The sequence below is a fragment of the Grampus griseus genome (assembly GCF_964374135.1).
Source record: "Grampus griseus genome assembly, chromosome: 9".
NCBI classification, from domain to species: domain Eukaryota; kingdom Metazoa; phylum Chordata; class Mammalia; order Artiodactyla; family Delphinidae; genus Grampus; species Grampus griseus.
This window is the reverse complement of record NC_139003.1, coordinates 12,330,174-12,345,231: the sequence shown is the minus strand read 5'-3', so window position 1 is coordinate 12,345,231 and position 15,058 is coordinate 12,330,174. Positions and strand designations below refer to the sequence as shown.

Here is a 15,058-nt window from a genome sequence, read left to right as displayed (position 1 = left end):
AATGTATACTCCTTGAGGACAAGAATCTTTTTCTTTGGTTTTCTTTGTGTCTTCAGTGTTTAGAATAGTAGATATTGTTGAACGAATAGCTATGGGCACAAAAATGGAGCCATAACATATATACTATTTCATAACCTGAGTCTTATGCTTATAATTTTTATGACAATACATATTCTTTTACAACACCATTTTAAATGATCACACATATTATTGTATATGGTTGTACTGCCTTTTTAGAAATAAGCGATACTCTGTGGCCCCCACCCCACCAGTTTTTGCTCTCTACAGTGCTGCAGCAAACATCCTTGTAAAACTCTAAAGGTAGAAGGCGGAATATGCATAATTCGAAGGTTTATCATATGCATTGCCAAATTTTTGTAGAAAATGAATATGTACTTCCACCAGAAGTGGGATCCTAATTTTAAATAGGGTAGTCAGACAAGACTTCACTAAGAAAATATTTAAACAAAGATTTTAGGAAGTGAGGCAGGTAGCCATGCAGGAACCTGGGGAAAGTGTAAAAGTTTGAGGTAAGAAAGTGTCTAATGTGTTCAAGGAGGAGCGAGGAGTCCACTGTGGCTGGAGTAGAGGGTGTAGTGGGCACTGAGGTCAAAGGGGCCATGGAGCCCATGCTTTTAGGGACTTCATAGACCATTGTTCGAATTTTATCTTCTATTCTGAGTGAGATGGGGAACGATTGGAGGGTTTTTAGCAGAGGCAAGTGACAAAACTTGACTTAGGTTTTAAAAGACCGCTTTGGTAGTTGTACTGAGAATAAGTTCAATTTAGTAAGGCAAAAGTAGAAGAATAAAATGGGTTGGGGGATACTGCGCTGCTCCAGGTTTACCAGGGTGGTTGCAGCGGAGACAGGGAGATGTGGTAAGATTGTCGAAGTGTTTTGAAGATAGACCCGGCAGGATTTACCTGTAGATTAGATATAAGATATGAGAGACGGGAGGAATCAAAAGTGACTCCAAAATTTTTGGCCTGAGAAAATTGCAGGGTCATCAGCTTGTCATCAGTTCATATGGGGAAGATCGTGGGTGAGGCTGGTTGACTTGTGGGTAAGACTTGGAGCTCAGTTCTGAACATGTTAAGTTTGAGATATATATTAGATATCAAAGTAGACTATATGAGTAAAATACATGAGACTGGACAGCAAGGGAAAAGTCCAAACTGGAGATATATATTTGGGAGCTGTTAGATTATATATCATATTTAAAATCTTAAGACTAGCATAGATCAGTAAGGAAGTGGATGATATGGATAAGAGAAGAGGGCCAAGACTAAAACTTGGGGAACTCTGATGCTAAGAGGTTGGAGAAATGTGGTGGAATCAATAGAGGAGACTGAAAAGAAGTAGCCAGTGAGATAGATGGAAAAAAGATGACAGACATCCTGGAGGCCAAGTAAAGAAAATGTTTCCAGGAAGAGGGAATGACTAACATTTTCAACTGATGCTGATAATGTCAAGTAAAATGAGAGCTGAGAATTGACCTGTGGATTTAGAAATATACAAGTCATTGGTGACTTTAGAAAGAGTAGTTTTAGAGGGAGTGCTCTGCAAAAGCCAGACTTGAGTTGGATCAAGAGACTGGGATGGAGAGGAATTGGTGAAAATAGACAACCTTTTCAAGAAGTTTTGCTATAAATTGTAGGAGAGAATAGCAGCCGTGGCAGGGGACATGAGATCTAAATACAATTTTTTAATGAGAGATATAACAACATAGTTCTGTGTTGATGGGACTGATGGGAGGGGGGAGAGAGAGAGAGAGAGAGAGACAAAGAGACAGAGATAGAGACAGAGAGACTGAGAGACCAAGAAACCAAAAGAGAAATAGTACCAGAGTGATTTTCTTGACTAGAAGAGAGGGGATGGGATCTAGTGAATAAGTGGGGCCTTCGCTTTAGATACAAGCTGTTAAAATTTGCACAAAATCATCAGGAAAGCCTATGTCAAGAGCAGAGTCATTTATTAATAATCGTTCCAGCTAGGGAAAACTTTATTAAGAACAGAACATCAGTGATGTCCACAGAAGGGGAGTTACAGAAGGTTTTTTAAGGGCTAGCTCTTATGATTATAAATCGGGTGATCTTTACTGGGTGAGCTTTTGGAAATGGGCAATGAATAGGGATTGGTCACTTTTAATTGGCTTTGGAGCACAGAGTGCATTCAGTGTTTCTTTTTCCATCTGGATTCTGAAACTTTTGTGGTCCTTTCTTTCCAGATAGGTTGTGGTTTGTTCTTGCTTGTTTTGCAGAATTGATAATTTTCTGACAGGTGGGACTATGGATTTCATTTTCATTTCTCAGACTTCCTTTTGGTCATCCTCTGGCTGAGGCTATAGGACAGATGATTTTGAGTGGTGATCCAGATCTACACTGCTGTTTGAGTTATCTTTTGTCATATTGGCAGTAATTGTGATTTAAACAAGTCCTAATCTTTCTTGTTGCTTCTATTGCATAATTGTTCTTTGCATCATTTGAGGAGACAGCAGCCGCATGGCAGCATTTAAGGGAGTTTTCACACATTTGAACATAGCACAGTTTGCAGTCTACTTCTAAGAGTGATTGATACGATTTGTTTATGCCTAAGTCATAGGCAATGGGAGTAGAGGAAATACTTTGCCTGGAATATTGTTGCCTTTGTATTCAACACTTGAAGGCTTGACTTCAACTCAAGGAATTTTTTTTTAAATGGATCTAAGTTTGTTAAGCTTGTGCCTTGACCAGGTTGCTACCTTAAAAGGAAAGAGGGCATCGGGCTTTTTTTAAAATGTTTTCCTCTGACATTCTTTTTAACCTGATCTACACTTCACAGGGTCAGGAAGCAATGCCAAGTGGCAAGACAGTATTAGAAATTCTATTTTGGGAGTGGGATGAGGTTGGTGGGAAGTATCAAGGAGGCTTGGATGCCATTCTAATAAGTTTAGATATTCTCAGGGCAATCAGGAACCATTGAAGGTTTTTAAATCCCATTATAAAAAGCAGTTCTTTTAGGGGCTGTGGATTTAAAAGTTGTATTCGTTTTCTATGGCTGCTGTAACAAATTACCATGAACACCTTAAATCAATAAAATATATTACCTTAAATCAATACAAATTTATTATCTTACAGTACTAGTAGTAGGTCAGAAATTTGACAGATTTCACTGGGTTAAAATCAAGTTGTCAAGGAGTGTAGGACTAAGGTCCCCATTTCTTTGCTACTTGGTGGCTGAGGGTCATTTCCAGTTTCTAGAGACCGCTCATGTTCCTTGCCTTGTAGCTCCCTTTTTCCATCTTCAAAGCCTGCAGTGGGGGGTAGGTCCGTCTCATGCTTTGAATCTCTTCTGTTGTCACGTCTCTCTGGCCAAATCTTCTGCCTTCCTCTTCCACTTTTAAGGGCCCATGTGATTACATTGGTCCCACCCAGATAATCCAGGATAATCTCAACGTCCATAAGCATAATCACATCTGCAAAGCTGCATTTTCCATGTAAAGTAACATATTCATGGGTTCTGAAGATTAGGGTGTGGACATTTTTGGGGGGCATTATTCTGCCTGACACAGACGTCATTAAAGTATAGATTGTATTTTAAACCTTGGGAATAGAAAGTATTACTCAAGGATAGTGTGGGGTTGTTTCCTGAATCTTCATCTGCTGGGACATTACTTTAACCTTCCTTGTCCTATATGACCAAATCTCTTGGGTATCCTGAATTCCTCTATCACTTCCAGATCTGGGATACCTGGAGAGATGTTTTACCAAGTTCTCAACCAGAGGACTGGTACCTGCTTTCTTGACCTTGTTAATCCCATGGTCTGAGGCCAAACCCAATTTCTGCCCTTCTTTCACCTCCTCTCAGCTACCTCTACCTCTTAAGCTCTGTTGCTGCCCTGATACTGTGTTCTCCTTGGATCTAAATGACTTCTTCATCTTGCTCTGGAGCTGCCAGGCCTCCCTTTGGACTTGACTTGTGATTGTTGTCACTGTCCTGACATTTCTTTTCAACCTCCTACCCATCCACTAGCTCTCTCCCTTCAGCCTGCTGCATTTTTGGGAGAGTTTATTTCAGTACCCAAGATCTGAGACACAATTGAGAGCTTCAAGCCCTTTGAATGTTAAGAGAGGTAGCAGGAAAACAGAAGCCAGCGTCTGTTGTGATGCTATGGACTTGCCTATAATTTCGAGGCTAAGAGCACAGGGCTGAAAATCTGACATTTTGGGGTTCCATTTCAGGTTCTGATATTTACCAGCTATAATAATGTTAAGTAATCTATATTAGTCTCAATTTTCTTATTTGTAAAGTAGGAATAAACGATAACCTCAAAGGCTTGTTATAAGCATTAAATGAGATAATGGATATAACCCAGTACAGTGTAGAAAGTGCTTATTTCATGTTTTGTTCTTGGTTCTTCAGATCATTATGGGATGTGGACAGAGACACAAATAAGAAAACATAGGATACTGGTGTGATACATCCAAATATTTCTATTTGGATGTTTTATTTTGAATTTGGGGAAAGTTGCGGTTAGTATTGTCAATGGCAGAGCCACTGGGATGCAGAGGGAGTAGTATGGTCTTATTTGTCTTTAGTGACGTTCTCAATCCAGGTGATATATTTCTGAACATTGGTGTAGATGCCCACATCCCCTTCCCTGAAGTGTCCGACCTCGATCCCCTGTAGCTTGCCTTTGCAGATGACAGTAGCAACGGCCACCTCCTACAAGGGATCATGCAGAGAGAGGGAGAGAGACAGACATGGTCAGATCTTCTCCCTATAGGAGCCCTCTCGTCCGCAATGTGGATGCGCCCTGTCTAGAGGTAGCATGCTGCATCAGGAAAAGAGCAATGAGTTGGGAGACTGGAAGCTTGAGTCATTTATCTAGCTTTGTCGTAACTAATCTTGTGTGACATTGAGAAAGTCAGAGAAAAACCTTGCTAGAACTCACATGTAAAATGAGTCAAACTCCATTTGTTTGAACTGGTGAAGCCAGTTTCAATTTGTGAAAAGTTTCAGTTAATTTTTTAAAAGCAATGCCCCTTTCATAGTTGCATCTATGAGAATAAAAACCTAGCAAAGTGTTATTAACTCTAGGTACTGCGTGATGCCCCTTTAATGAATACAGACATCTCTAAGGAGGGCCCTTTACTGAAGGTAATGGGGGGCTTTGCTGCAGCCTTATCAAATTTTCAAAAAATTATGAAGCTGTGGGCTTTCAATTTTTTAAATATCACGATTAAATAGTTAACTGGACATATATAATACAAGTAAGTGAAAGTTGAATAGAGAGAAAAGATTACCCCAAAAATTCGACTGAGCACTTTCACAAATTTAACGCATATGGAGTTTCTGTGGCTTTTTCCTTGTTCGGTTTTCTGGCAGTCTGCATCAGACATCATGGGGGCCTCCAGGTTCTGCCTTAAATCAGGGTGTCTGCCTGAGGGAAGACAGGAATAAAAGAAACCTTCCTGTTCACAATTTTTTTTTTCACAATTGTTATTTAGTGCTCCAATTACCACCTTCTATTTCAACTGGTGTTTTGTGTGTGTCTGAAGAAAATAATGAGACAAAGGGAAGACATGATTTTGTGCATGGTTAGGAGAGTTAAACTTGAGGATTTTGAAATAGCCTTTATGTCCCTTTAAAAAGCAGAGTTTTCTTTCTTCTCTGTGTCTGTTCTTGGAGGCATAAGAGGTGACCTGACTCAAGTTCTCAGGTGTCCTCCACATGTTAAGTGAGCCAGTATGGGAGAGGGGAGCACAGACTCTTTAACGTGAATTGTACCTCTGACGATCAGGAATGGCGTGGCCTCTGTGCAGAGCCAGGTGGCCTGGTGGCCCCCTCTGCCAAAGCTCTGAAGAAGCAGTGGAGCATTAGTCACCCTGGGAAGGGAGGAGCTTTGGACTTCTGGGAGGGTCTCTTTTTGTCAGACCACTCATATAGTATCTCCCTTTGGTCTCCATCCATTCTCCTCCCTGCTCAGCTATACAGACATGGGTGCTCCTCTTCAGGGATAACTGATGACCCTGGTTTTCTGTGGGAGGTGCACTCACCACTGTTGTCTTGGCTCCAGTCCAAGCCTGAAAGCATACAGATGGTGCCTGGCTTGACGGTGCTGGTGGCGAGGGGAATGGGCTGGACTTTATGGTTGAGGATGGCGGGCTTAGCCAGCCTAATGAGCATGAGGTCATCCTGGGGGGAACTATGACTGTAGTTCCAGTAGCGGACAATCTGGATAGGGTCAATTATCTGCTCTGTCCCATCTCTGATTCTGATCCTGAGATTTCCCAGCATCACTTTCAGGTTTCTGGAGGGATAAATGGTTGGAAGTAATCATCATCATCATCGTCATCATCATCTAAGCTGATGTTGAATGTTATAGTGTGCCAGATACTTTGCCAAGGGCTGTATCTGGATTCTGGATTACGTCATTTACCACTCACAACAAATCTGTGAGGTGGATTCTATTTTGAATCCCCATTTTACAGATGAAGTAACGAACGGAGGCACATAAGAGTATTCACCCATGTCACACAGTTGAGTGGTGGAGCCTTTAACCACTATGTTTTTTTATGTAGTGTCCTTAATGTAGTGGAGAAGAAAAGGATGCATGGCATAGAAATACTATTTTCCCTCCTTTCCAGCTCCAGCCTATCAGATTGGGTTATTTCCATTCTGGTGGAGGTAAGAGAATGAGGTGACTTGAGTGTTGGGTATCTCCTGTTTGCTTCATCAGATCTACTCACAACTCTTTCATCCTGCTCTGTACTTTGGAAGGTGATATATGTGGATTAAGTCAGTGGGCTTTCTGGTCCTCTAGCGTTTGATTGGTATTTGGCCAATAAGAAGCACCAGAAAGTAAGGGGAGGGAGAAGGGAGAGGTTGGAGTATTTATCCTCCCATCTTTCTTCCTGTAAGGTTGCCACAGGGTGTGGCTGTTGGCTGTCTCTTGACCAATGGTTACAGCCCCTATCAGGCAGTCCCTGTGCACAGCGCTCTCTCTCTCTGTCTCTCTCTGTCTCTCTCTCTCTTTCTTTCCCCCTCTCCCCTTGTAAACATTCTCTCCCCCGCTGCTTTAGGTCTAGGGGTAGTAACTGCACCTTTCTAATACTAAACGCGGGGGGACTGAACTATTCCCTGTGTTTTCCCTATAATGAGACCATATCTTTGTCATTAGTTCTTTTTATGAACTCTCCTCAACTTAATCAAATTTGAGTGTACCATCAGTTACCTGCTGGTCCCTTAACTGACAAAACACATTCCTATTGCCAGTAGAAAACTTTAAAAACCGAAGGGAGACTGAGGAGGCATAGTACGTAGAACGGGGCTCCTCAAGAGCAGCACTGCTGACGTCTAGGGCTGGGTACTGCTCTGCGGTGGGGCTGCTCTGTGCGCGGTAAGGTGTTTAGCCGTATCCCTGCCCTGGCCTCTGTTTGCTGGGTAGGCGTCCTTAGCACAGCCTCCCCCGATTCCTCATCCCATTGTGACAGCCAGAGATGTCTGCCTTTGCCAAATGTAAATACCCTGGAGGGGAAGCTGCCTGTACTTGAGAACCACCGACGCAGAATGAGTAGTAGCTGTTGTAGTGGGTAAGGATGCCCAGCACTCACGGTAGGTAGCAGTGAGCAGGCGCCAGCACCCAGCTGCTTTTGATGAGGACACCCACACAGGGGTTGAAGTGAGACTTGAGGTATACCAAATAGGGGGCATGGTCTTCTTTCTGCACGGATGATTGAGCGGGGAAAATTGTCCCTGAGAAGCATATATAAGATGTTCTTAGAACGAATAAGACAATCAACAACTTCCTAGTTGAATAGAAATATGGATGATTTTAAAGAAGTAATCAGTTGGCCAGGAAATGTGAAAATGTTTGACATTTTTTTCGAATCAAAATGTAAATCAAAATGACATAGTGTTTCATCTAATATTTATACTAATCATTTTTGTTTAATATTGGTAATATTCAGTATAAGAAAGTACAATGAGAGAGACTCTCATTTAGTGCTTATAGGAATGGGAATTTATTCTATTTTCTTGAAAAGTGATTTAGAAATGGGCATCAAAAATTGTAAATGGTTCGTCACCTTTGACCTAATATTTCCAAAGCCAAGAATTCTTGATTCTAAAGAAATAATCAGATGTAGACAAAGATTATTAATAAATGTGCTCATTTTAACACTATTTATAGTAGCTAAATGGTTGAAATATGAGTGTCCAGTGCAGTAATGTTGGACATTGAAATACAAAAGTATATGAACAAATGGAACGTCATATATATTAAAATTGTATTTGTAAAGAATATTAAACAGCAAAGGAAATATTGATAACCTTTAAGTTAAAAAATAAAAATGTACATTAATCCAGTAATCTAATTGTCTAAAAACAAGTAAAGAAACAAAAATAAACCATTAAAAATAAATAAAGCCTGGGAGTAAATTCAGACAATGCATTAGCATGTGTTGACTGAGGTGGGATTATGAATGATGTTTATTTTTTCTGCTTTTTAATATTTCCAAATTTTCTAGTATGAACATGCAGTGCTTTTATAAATGAATTATGTTATTTAAAAAAAAACTAGAGGGCTTCCCTGGTGGCACAGTGGTTGAGAGTCCGCCTGCTGAAGCAGGGGACGCGGGTTCGTGCCCCGGTCTGGGAAGATCCCACATGCCACGGAGCGGCTGGGCCCGTGAGCCATGACCGCTGAGCCTATGCGTCCGGAGCCTGTGCTCCACAACGGGAGAGGCCACAACAGTGAGAGGCCCGCGTACAGCAAAAAAACAAAACAAAACAAACAAACAAACAAACAAAAACTAGAGAATAAAGAGGAGGAAGGCTGCTTCTATTATCAGAAATATTGTCCTTGTCTCAGCTGCCCTTGGTTCTTATGTTAATCCTCCCCAAGCCCAGTCTTGTACCTCACCACCCCCTTCTCTGTGTGGTCACACAGTTAGAAACCCCAAGGAAAAAAGGGTGGAGTATTATTAAGGACAAGAGACATTGACCTCTTGTTCTAAGTGCTTTACATGGATTTATTTAATCTTCACAATGACTCTATAGTGTAGGTAGTAATATCCCCATTTTGACTGTAGAAACTAAAGCACAGATAGATTAATTAACTTGTCCAAGCTCACACAGCTGATTTGTGATGCAACCTAGGCAAATCAGGGTGTGGTGGGAAAGGCCTCACCAGCAAATTCTGCCATCAGAAGAACTTCATGGTAGTCAGGAAGTGTAGGACATAGGGCCCTAGCATTTGATCTTTTGCTCCCATGTTCTCCATTCCCTGCATTCTGAGTCTCTAAGCTTTTGAAAAAGGGCGCATATCAGATGTCAAAATGAGTACTCTGTCCTTGTGACTACACTAGGCTTGCCCACTGTGTGATGAAGCCCACATTTTGGAATAACCAGGGTGGAACACTCACTGTTGAGCATTCTCTGAGGCAGGTGTACACCATAACCTACCCCATAGCTTAGCACTGGGGGCTCAGCCTGTCCCGAGAGCCTTTGGAGTCTGAGAGGGGAGACCCCTAATTATGCTTCTGACAGTTTTTCTTGACTCTTCTTTTGCACCTTCCACACATCCTGCCTCTGCCTCACTCCATCCTATATTAACCCGTGCCTTATAGGACAGAGTAGAAAGTCATGGATACATACCAGCAAGGACACTCAAACAGAAGATAAATTTCATAGCCGTCTAAATCTTTCCTTGTGAGGTGCGGTAGACCAGCAGAAAATGGAGTTCTCAGCTCAGTATTTTCCTCAGGAACACCTAGGAGAGTCAGTGGGTATGGTTAGGCATGGGGGCACGCAGTGGGATTGAAAAGCAGCTCTGGGCATAGACAGGAAGGAGGAAGAGGGCTCCAGATAGGCAGATGGAGGCCCTTCTGCTCCAGGGAAGGTGGGGGACTGTGCCTCTATTGGGGTCTCTTAGGGAAGGACAAGGAAGCCTAGTTCCTAGACTTCTGCATCCAGGTCCCTCTATTTGCTGTCCCTAAAAGCCCATCTGCCTAAAAGTAGTTAAACTGTCTGTGGGAAAGGGAGCTCCAGGCTTAGGACTTATCTCCCCATGGAGTTTTTCAGGCCAGGGCTGTGGGGGACAGGATTCTCCACCTTAGTTCATGAAGACAGTGTGCTCAGGTTTGCTCTGAACTCCCTAACAGTTACTTATCCTTTCCTTCAGCCCCTCCCATCTTTATTACACTAACTTCATCTTTCCCAGTGGTCACTATTACATCACTCAGCCATCATCACCAGCTTGGTCTGGCTGTTGCGATCAGCACCTTTGAGCTATGGAAATGTGGAAATGGAAAGCATTCATTGAGTGGTTGTTTTGACAGTTGGAGAATGACTTACATTCTAGATTACATTAGATCTAGGATCTACTGAATGGCTGGTGACAATTCAGAAGGCAGTACCTCTACGTGTTTTTTACCTAATGAAAAGATTTCTCAGCCAATAACAGACTGCCACCGTCATCCCTGGCTAGTTGGGAACACAAAGAGCAGGGATGCTAATAGTTAACATTCACTGACCACTTACTGCATCCCAGGCACTGAGCTAAGTTCTTTACAGACATTGTTAGTGGTGATTTTATATCAGGTTAGTCTGAGATGTAAAATTAATTATGCTTTGTATCATTCTAGCCCCTGAAAGTTTCCTAAACTCATAATCTCATTTCAGTATCACAGCAACCCTGGAAAGATGAGACAGGGGTGGGGCTGGTATCATTTTTTCTTTTTTCCTGACCTGTAGGTGACAGACCCAAAACAGAGAATTTAAATGATTTTCTCAAATCACACATGGCTGGAAAGACTAGAAGTACAATCTACATCTTACTACTGGATACCCACCACTTTTCAACCACATCCTCCAGGCTTCAGCTCATTAACCAGCATTCATGGATCTGGGAAAGCTATACAGTCCCTCACACAAATTCCCTGAAGTGTGGAATGAGAAACTAACATGACACGTACTTTCTTGAACCTCACAATGAACACAGAGCTACATTGGGAGTAGGGCTGGTTTATGAAATATATTTGAGGTTCCTAAACAGGATGGAGTTATGGAAGGTTTTCTGTGGTGGGAGTGGGATTAGTTAAAACAGGTAAAAATTTGGGAAAGAGATATACTTTACTTTCAGGTTGTTTTCCTAGATCTTTTGGAAAGATTCTGGACCATGAAGGGAGTTTGAGGCTTGTTCGAGGATGTGAGGACTAAGAACAGAAAAGCAGATTTTCTGGAGGCCTTGGCACTGGGGACGCTGCTACCTGTTGATGAGCTTCACATTGGTATCTCTAGCCCAGAGCTCTGGTCCCACATATACAACTGCCTCCTGGAAGCCATTGTTTGTGTCTCCTCTCAGCTCCTGAAATTGAGCATGTCAAAAGTAAACTCCTTACTCCTCCAGCCTTTCAAATTCATTCTGCTACTTGTTTTCCTTATTTTAGAAGACAATTCTACCTTCCACTTTAAAAAATTTTTTCTGACCACTCAATCCCAAAGTCCATCCTACTTCCCAAAGTCTCTTAAAGCCATCCATATCTTTCCATTCTCACTGCTCTCACCCCAGTCCAGGCCATAATCTTGTCTCACTTGAACTAATGCATGTGCCTCTCTACTGTTGCTCAACTTGCCATTCTTTTACTCAGATTTTGTTTCTAAGGATCAATACTGGAAGGAGAAGCCTCTAAATTACAGACTTGTAGAATCCTCATCCCCAGTTCTCTCACCTGCACTTTCTCCTGCTGTTCAGAATCCCCAAGCAGGATATACCTTCTATCCCTGCTTTGTGCCTGTTAGTTTCCACTACAACCTGATCCTCAGGACAAGATTCAGGCATCAACATGAAGTGTATCCTATTAACCTTGCTGATGATAACTGGTGAGTGACTGAAGGTATCTCATGCTTGATTGGGGCTGTACTAGGAGATGAGGCTGTGGAGCTTTGTTGGAGAGGGAGAGCTGATGGATTAGGAACAGGAAAGTTTGGGAAATAGGTAATATACTAGTCATTTTCTGTACAGGCTCAGTCATTTGTAGAACCTAACTAAAACTTTTTTTTTAATTTAATTTTTATTTTTGGCTGCATTGGGTCTTTGTTGCTATGCGCGGGCTTTCTCTAGTGGTGAGTGGAGGCTACTCTTTGTTGTGGTGTGTGGGCTTCTCATTGCGGTGGCTTCTCTTGTTGGGGAGCACATGCTCTAGGCATGCGGGCTTCAGTAGTTGTGGCATGCGGGCTCAGTAGCTGTGGCTCGTGGGCTCTAGAGCTCAGGCTCAGTAATGTGGCGCACGGGCTTAGTTGCTCCACTGCATGTGGGATCTTCCTGGACCAGGGCTCGAACCTGTGTCCCCTGCATTGGCAGGTGGATTCCTGCGCTGCTGCGCCACCAGGGAAGTCCTAAAACTTTTATTATGGGCTTAAAACCTCATCTGAATGTCTGATAAATTTTCAGTAAGCTTCTCTCCATAATTAATAGACCTTGCTGGAATTTTGGTAGGAATTTCATTAAACCTATCGATCAGTCTGGGGACAATTGCTGCCTTTACTATGTTTAGTTTCCCAGTCCATGAACACAGCATGTTATTTGTTTTCTTTAGTTCTTTGATTTCTTTCTTCAACATTTAAAATTTTTCAGCATAAAGATTCTGTACATATTTTGTTAACTATATGCCTAATTATTTCATTTTCTTTGGAGTGATTGTGAATCATATTGCATTTTTAATTTTAGGTTTCATATGTTCATTGTTAGTATATAGAAGTGTGACTGATTTTTATGTGTTGATTTTGTATTCCCTGACCTTGCTGAACTCATGTATTCTAGGAATTTTTTGTAGATTCCTTGGGATTTTCTATGTAGACAATCATGTCGCCTACAGGAAGGGACAATTATATTTCTTCCTTTGCAACTGGATTTAATTTTCTGATATTTGTTAAGGATTTTTGTATCTTCTTGATGACAGACATTCTAACAGGTGTGAGATGATATCTCATTGTGGTTTTGATTTGCATTTCCCAATGATTAGTGATGTTGAGTATCTTTTCATGTACCTGTTGGCCATTTAGATGTCTTCTTTGGGAAAAAAAGTCTATTTAATTCCTCTGCTCATTTTTAAATTGTTTTTGTTGTTGTTGTTTTTGAGTTGTATGAGTCCTTTATATGTTTTGAATATTAACCCTTTATCTCTTTATATAGTCTGCAAATATTTTCTCCCATTCTGTAGGTTACAATTTCATTTTGTTGATTGTTTCTTTTGCTGTACAGAAGCTTTTTAGTTTGATGTAGCCTCACTTGTTGATTTTTGCTTTTGTTGCTTGTGCTGTTAGTGTCATGTCAAAAAAGTCGTTGCCAAGACCCATGTCAAGGAGTTTCCTCTCTATGTTTCCTTCGAGGAGTTTTATGGTATCCCATTTACAATAGCATCAAAAACAATAAAATACTTAGGAATAAATTTAACCAAGGAAGTGAAAGATCTGTACAATGAAAACTATAAGACTTTGAAGAAAGAAATTAAAGGAGACATAAACAAATTGAGATATCCCATGTTCATGGGTTGGAACAATGAATATTGTTAAAATTTCCATACTACCCAAAACCATCTATAGATTTAATGCAATCCCTATCAAAATTCCAATGGCTTTTTTTTACAGAAATAGAAAAGAAATCGTAAAATTTGTATGGAATCACAAAAGACCTCAAATAGCTAAAGCAATCCTGAGAACAAAGCCAGAAGCATCACACTTCCTGATTTCAAACTATACTACAAAGCTATAGTAATTAAAACATTGTGGTATTGGTGTAAAAATATAAACATAGAACAATGAAACAGAATAGTGAGCCTGGAAATAATCCCCTGTATGTACAGTCAGTTGACACTTGACAAGAGAGCCAAGGACACTCAATGAAGAAAGGATAGTTTCTTCAACAAATGGTATTGGGAAAACTGGATAACCACATGCAAAAAAATGAAATGGGAATGCTATCTTACACCACTCACAAAAATTAACTCAGAATGAATTAAATACTTAAACCATGGGATTCCTAGAAGAAAACATAGGGAAGAAGCTCCTAATTGATTTTCAAATGTTGAACCAGTCTTGCATACCTAGCAGAAATCCCACTTGGTCGTAGTGTATGTATAATGTTTTTTATACATTGTTGGATTTGATTTGCTAATGTTTTGTTGAGGATTTTTGCATCTATGATCATGAGGGATTTTTTTGTAGTTTTCTTGTAATGACTTTGTTTTTGTTATTAGGATAATGCTGGCCTAATAGAATGATTTAGGAAATATTCCCTCTGCTTCTATCTTCTGAAAGAGATTGCAGAGAATTGGTATAATTCCTTACTTAAATGTTTGGTAGAATTCATGACTGAGCTCATCTGGGCCCAGTGTTTTCTGTTTTGGAAGGTTATTGTTTAATCGATGTCTCTAATAGATATAAGTGTATTTTTGTCTATTTCTTCTTGTTTGAGTTTTGGCAGATTATGTTTTTCACAGAATTCATCTAGGTTTTCATGTTTGCAGGCATAGAGTTGTTTATAGTATTCCTTTATGGTCCTTTTACTGTCCATGGGGTTGGTAGTGATATCTCCTCTTTCACTTCTAATATTAGTAATTTGTGTCCTCTCTCTTTTATTCTTGGTTATATTGGCTAAGGCTTATTGATTTTTCTGATCTTTTCAAAGAACCAGTTTTTGGTTTTGTTGATTTTCTCTATTTCTTATTTTCATTTTCTTTGATTTCTGCTCTAATTATTATAATATTGTAATATCTTTTCTTCTGCTTATTTTGGATTTAATTTGCTCTACTTTTTCTAGCTTCCTAAGGTGGAAACATATTATTGACTTTAGATCTTTTTTTTCTTTTCTAATATATACCTCCAATGCTAAAAATTTCCTTCTCAGCACTGTTTTTCCTGCATCCACAAATTTGGTAAATTGTGTTTTAATTTTAATTTAGTTAAAATATTTTTAAATTCCTTTTGAGATTTCTTTGACCCATGTGTTATTTGTAAGTAAGTTGTTTAATGCCCATGTATTTTGGGATTTTCTAGCTATCTTTCCGTTACTCA

The 15,058-nt window shown here is 40.4% G+C and overlaps 1 protein-coding gene across 1 annotated transcript; it reads right to left on the bottom strand.

Annotated features, from left to right (window-relative positions):
* Positions 1-4,550: 4,550 nt before the first annotated feature.
* On the bottom strand, positions 4,551-9,674 carry PRSS37 (serine protease 37; the record flags this gene model as incomplete). The annotated part of the gene is made up of 5 exons (XM_082661747.1): positions 4,551-4,705; positions 5,287-5,419; positions 6,036-6,293; positions 7,597-7,738; positions 9,641-9,674. The coding sequence occupies 5 exons, from the start codon at positions 9,672-9,674 to the stop codon at positions 4,565-4,567; spliced, it is 708 nt and encodes a 235-aa protein (XP_082517873.1). The 3' UTR covers positions 4,551-4,564.
* Positions 9,675-15,058: the final 5,384 nt, after the last annotated feature.